The 5,845-nt window shown below is 36.0% G+C and overlaps 2 protein-coding genes across 2 annotated transcripts in view; one reads left to right on the forward strand and one right to left on the reverse strand.

The window, feature by feature from the left end:
* Positions 1–3,457, reverse strand: part of CBG20133 — a gene marked incomplete at both ends in the record, with an annotated part of 4,859 nt that extends 1,402 nt beyond the window's left edge. Inside the window, 5 exons of the mRNA XM_002640995.1 lie at positions 215–634; positions 710–793; positions 1,510–1,881; positions 2,263–2,506; positions 3,349–3,457. Of these exons, the coding sequence (XP_002641041.1) occupies positions 215–634; positions 710–793; positions 1,510–1,881; positions 2,263–2,506; positions 3,349–3,457 (1,229 nt within the window). The remainder of the gene's footprint in view (positions 1–214; positions 635–709; positions 794–1,509; positions 1,882–2,262; positions 2,507–3,348) is intronic.
* A 1,293-nt stretch (positions 3,458–4,750) lies between these two features.
* CBG20134 overlaps positions 4,751–5,845 on the forward strand; it is a gene marked incomplete at both ends in the record, with an annotated part of 11,127 nt that continues 10,032 nt past the window's right edge. The window contains one exon of the mRNA XM_002640996.1: positions 4,751–4,917. Within this exon, the coding sequence (XP_002641042.1) occupies positions 4,751–4,917 (167 nt within the window). The remainder of the gene's footprint in view (positions 4,918–5,845) is intronic.

A 5,845-nucleotide genomic window follows, 5' to 3' on the forward strand; every position in this document is an offset into this window, starting at 1 on the left:
AAAAATGTTTTTTTCGAAATTTTTTTTTTCAATTTAAAAATTTTCAAATTTTCAGAAAAGTCTTGAAAAAAAAATTTTTTTTCAAAAATATAGAATTTTCGATTTTTTTTTAATTTTTTAATTTTCTAAATTTCTAAATTTTTAAATTTTTAAAGTTTTCTAATTTTCAGAATTTTTGAATTTTCTAAATTTCTGAATTTCCCGCCAAACTCACTGGCTCAACAACTTCTTTGCGTCTACAGCAGGCCCGCGGTTCAGAAATCTTGAGGTATACTGTACCGGACTCGGATTACTGTAGAGTTTCCTTATCGCCGAGACACCTGGATACGGTGGCGGCGGTGTCGCCCGTTTTGGGATTACTGTAGGCAGTGGATTCCACGTTCTTGGCGGTAGCACCACTTTGGGCACCTTTTTCGGCGATTTCAGAATCAATTTCTCGGGTTTCGGCTCTTCAAACTCCTCCGTTTTGACTTCAGAAGTCGTCAAAATGACGTCTTCTGTGGATTTCTCAAAAAATCGATAATCGATTGGGCGCAGCGGACCATCATATTTCCATTCCTTCGGATTCGGTTTCGGCGGATTCAATGCCAGCTGTCTTGCTTGATACTCTTCCAGTTTTTCATCGATTTCGCGTCTGAAAAAAAAAAGTTTTTCAAAAAATTGAAATCTTTAGGCTCCGCCCACTTTTGGCCACGCCCTCCCCCGTTACCTGGCTTTCAGAAATTCCTCGGAAACCGGCTTTTTCTTTATGTTAATCTTATTCTGGCGCACTTTTCTCAGCTCCCGGCGATATCTGAATTTTTTATTAAAAAATCGATAATCGATTGGATTATCTGAAATTTTCGAAAATTGTCAAATTTTCGTTTTTTCCAGGTCAAAAATTTACGAAAACTATCGATTTTCGGTACCGAAAATCGATAAAATCGCTTAATTTTCACTTTTTAACACCGAAAATCGATAAAATTCTGAAAAGTTCGATTTTTCGATCTACTTTGAATCATTCTTTCGAATCATCAATGAAAAATTCGCCATTTTTTCGGATTTTTGACAAAAAACGAGCTAAAAATATGACTTTTCATTCAAAATGAAGAAAATGGGGTTTTCGGCCGAAAAAATCGATAATCGACCGAATTTTGGTTAAATAGCTCATTTTTCATGATTTTCAAGCATAAATGTCTGAAATTTTCAGTTTTTCCGCTCAAAATTACTACATTTCGACTTTTAAAATGCTGAAAATCGATAAAATCCTGAAAATTTGAATTTTCAGTCAAAAAAAATCGATAATCGAATTGCAAAATTTTCGGATTTTCCCTGTAAAAGTCGTCAGAATTGAGATTTTCTCAGAAATTCATGCAAAAAATCGATAATCGACCGAATTTTAACGAAAAAGCTTGTTTTTTTGTGATTTTTGCGGCTAAATGACTTTGAAAATTCAATTTTTCCGCTCAATCGCTCAGTTTAGACTTTTTAAACGCAGAAATCGAACATTTCGATGTTTGATCTACTCACAAATACGGGAATAGGTCCGCGTTGGGACGCGGCTCCGCAGAAGACGATTCTGCCGATTGCTCAGCTTTCTTTCTCGAATTTTCTGGATTTTTTCGACGTCGCCCAGCTGTTTTATTCGTTTTCTTCGTACTGTTCCCCTTCTGAATCCCCTCGACGTCTTCTGATTCCGAAGTCTCGTGCTTCTCGTCCCAATGATGCAGAATCAAACTGCCAGTCACGATTCCCGACTGATCAAACTCCAATTCGAATTCGTCGATCAATGTTTGCTTTATCGATTTTTCGGGACGAATCGATAATGCGAAATAGAGATCCGCCTTGTCCAAAAGTGTCAAAAATTCGAGATCGTGAAGTTTTCGAATGTTCTCGTGGTAGCTGGAAAAATAAGAAAAATTTAGGACTGAAAAATTCAAAAATCCGTCGAAAATGAGCAAAGTTATGGGGGTTTTTAGTTTTGGTGGCCTAGAAATCCAAAATTATGGATTTTCTAGGCCATCGAGCACAGAATTTGAATTTTTCGGTCTTTTTTCTAATTTCCTGGCAAATTTCGGGATTTTTAGTGAAAGAAAACATTGAAAATCGGTAAAATTAGGCGGTGACCTAGAAATCCGGATTTCTAGGCCACCAAACGCGGAATTTGAATTTCTAGGTTATTTTTACTCATTTTTCCTTCTAAAATCAATAAAAATGATCAAAAATTCGAATTTTCTAGGTTGGTGGCCTAGAAGCCCTAAATTTTAGGAAAATAAGACTTACTTTGCCCTACAGGAAATCGGATTTTTGGCTCCGCCCACAAATTTCGAGCATCTCTTCCAGAAATCCTTCGAACCCAAATTCACTCGATTCTTTGCCACTCGACCCAGCCGTTCCGGATTCTCACTTCGAATTTGGCTCAAGATGAACTCGAAAATCGCTAAACTTTGATTTTCGCTGAAAATTCCCGCGGATTCTTCGCATTTTTGAATTCCCGCCGCTTCGAAATCATCGTCATCGTCGATTTCTGCAAAAAAAATGACTGAAAATCGAGAAAAATCGAGTAAAATCCACCAAAAACTGATGGTGGCCTAGAAAACCCCCGAAAACTCGGCCACGGTTTAAAACGCCCTATTTTTTTGGTTGTTAGAGTGAAAACAGCAGGAAATTTGATTTTTTGAGTCAGAAAATGCCAAAAATCAGTGAAAAATTTAGGAAAATGGCAGAGAATTGATGGTGGCCTAGAAAACCCCGAAAACTCGGCCACGGTCTCAAATGTCCATTTTTTTGGGTTATGGAGTGAAAAATGGCAGGAAATTTGATTTTTTGAGCCAAAAAACGCTAAAATTTGATAGAAAATAAAGAAAATTGAGTAAAAACTGATGGTGGCCTAGAAAACCCCGAAAACTCGGCCACGGTTTAAAACGCCCTATTTTTTTGGGTTATGGAGTGAAAAACAGCAGGAAATTTGATTTTTTGAGCCAGAAAATGCTAAAAATCGAGAAAAATTGTGTAAAATCAAGAAAAAACTGATGGTGGCCTAGAAAATGCTCGGCCACAATCATAAAATCGAGTTTTTTCGAATTTTTTTTGCGGTATAGACTAAAAAATAGCGGGAAATTCGAATTTCGAATTGAAAATTCACAAAAAATAGCCAGAAACTCTGAAAAGCATCCGGTGGCCTAGAAATTGCAAAAACTCGGCCACGCTTCTGTAGATTGTCATTTTAGGCAATTTTCAGCTATTTTTTTTAAATTCCAAGGCTAATTTCAGGTCTAAAAGTTGATTTCCCACTTAAAAATCTCGTTTTCCAGCAAAAAATTTTCAGCCGAAAATTCAAAAAAAATTTGAATTTTTAGCGATTTTTACCTTTTTTGACCTCAAATTGCTCATCGTTAATTTCAGAGTCAGAATCCGGGGTTACATAATCAAAAAAACGAACTGGTTTTCGTTTCCTTCCAGAAGTTCTCGGCAACATTTTTGTTTCTGAAAATTTCTGGAAAAATTAGAGACATTGAGATTTTTTGAAATTTTAACTCGAATTTTTATGCGAAAAAATGTATTTATTAGAGTAAATTTTATAAGAAAAGGAGGAAAATCAATGAAAATTGAAAAAAGGAGAAACGAGATTTGCTGGCCGAGTTTCTGCAAAAACTCGGCCACGGCCAGCCGCGGCCGCTGGGGTCGGCCAGCAGTGTCCTCGTTGCTGCGTGTGGTGTCTTGTGGATGGGAAATTGAAGAAAAAATCTGGAAAAATCTAGAAAAAAGAAAATTTTCATTTTTTTTTTTTTTCATTTTTTTCAATGCCTCTTTTGCTATTTTTGCCTCATTTTACCTAATTTTTTGTGATGAATTTTTTTTCCAGATTTTTATTTCTGTTTTTTCTATTCGTTTCCTTTCCAAATTCTATGTTTCTTACTCTCGAAAACCCTTTTTAATTCCTCTAAAAATTAATGAAAATTTCCATGTCCGCAATTGCGCGTCGCCGTGTTTGCGGCCAATGCGTCATAATTCATTATTTTTTCGGGCGCGAGCCCGCCTTTTGGCTCATTTTCCTTCGATTTTCCTCGATTTTCTTGGATTTTTTTGACAAATAAAAGTTGAAAATCGATTTTCTTTGATTTGAACTTCATAAGAATGTTCTTAAGCTCAATTTTCAGCGAAAAAAAGGTTTTAATCTAATTTTCCACCTGCCGGCATACGTCATTGTGTGTTTCCCCGACACACATACACCTTTATGTCAATAAAATGCTCTTTTTCTGTGCTCCCTCTCTTTTCCTTTTTATGGCTGATATGCTCGCCGTTGTTTGTTTTGCACCAAAATGTAGTTTTATGTGTGTAAACTACAAGTTCTGAAAACTTCCAGGAGTTAAAATCCTCGAAAAACACGATTTTTCGCATGTTTTGTGTAGAAAATTCGGGATTTTCGAGGCTTTTTGACCCGTAATAGTCATTTTTGGGGGGTTTTTCTATTTTTTGGCTTTTAGCAATTTCTGAGTCATCAAGAAATTGCGAAATCTTAAGAAAAAGTCTTAAGAAATTGTTTTTTTCTTGATTTTTGTTTTTTAACCAAAAAATTTGAGAAAAAATTGAAAAAAAAAAATTTTTCTGAAATTTTCAGATTTCCCGCCCATTTTACCCCTTTTTCCTGCATTTTTCATGTCCCAAAACCCCCAAAATTTTGCTCTAAACCCTCGTTTTCCACCGATTTCCTCTCGAAAATTCAAATTTCCCGCCAAATCAAAAATTTTTTTTTCCAAAATTTCCAGAAATGGCATGGGCGAATTCGGGCATGCAAGCACTGATTCCGGTGATCAATCGGGTCCAGGACGCATTTTCTCAGCTGGGGACCAATGTGAACTTTGAACTACCACAAATCGCCGTCGTTGGTGGACAATCCGCCGGAAAATCGTCGGTTCTGGAAAATTTTGTGGGAAAGTTAGTCCTAAAATTGCTTAAAATAGGCTTAAATTGGCTGAAAATGACCAAAAAAACTGAAAAAATGGCGAAAAATGAGCCTAAATAGTCGAAAATCGGCTGAAATTAAGCCAAAATCAAATTTTCAACTGTTGGCCTACAATCCGGAAATTTGGATTTCTAGGCCACCAAAACTAAAAATGGCTGAAAATAAGCTGAAAATCGTTAAGAATACTGAAGAAATTGGCTAAAAATCGGTTGAAAATGGTCCAGAAATGACCCAAAATCAAATTTTCAACTGTTGGCCTAGAAATCCGGAAATTTGGATTTCTAGGCCACGAAAAACAAAAAAATGACTCGAAATAAATTTAAAATGGCTTAAAATAGACAAAAAATGGCTTTAAACACTGAAAAATCGGCCGAAAATGACCCAAAAACTATCAAAAACCAAAATTTCCAACTGGTGGCCTTGAAATCCATAAATTTGGATTTCTAGGCCACCAAAACCAAAAATGGCTTAAAATTGGCTGAAAATCATCAAAAATGCTGAAAAAATTGGCTAAAAATCGGCTGAAAATGACCCGGAATCGAATTTTGAAACTGGTGGCCTTGAAATTCGGAAATTTGGATTTCTAGGCCATCAGCTTAAAATTCGATTTTGGACCATTTTGGATAATTTTTGGTGCTTTTTGCAGAATTTTGGACCATTTACAGCCAATTTTTCGACAAAAAAAACGCTCTAAAAATGACATTCTTTAATGAAAATGACTGGAAAGTGTCTCAAATTGACTGAAAATGGCTAAAAATGGTCATTTTCAGTCGATTTCCCGACTGCCACGTCGCTGATTGGCTGGAAATGATAAAAAAATTGGCTGGAAATGATCAAAAATGGTCCAAAATCGAATTTTAAGCTGATGGCCTAGAAATCCAAATTTCCGAATTTCAAGGC

Source organism: Caenorhabditis briggsae (genome assembly GCF_000004555.2).
Source record: "Caenorhabditis briggsae complete genome, chrIII, whole genome shotgun sequence".
Classification (NCBI taxonomy): domain Eukaryota; kingdom Metazoa; phylum Nematoda; class Chromadorea; order Rhabditida; family Rhabditidae; genus Caenorhabditis; species Caenorhabditis briggsae.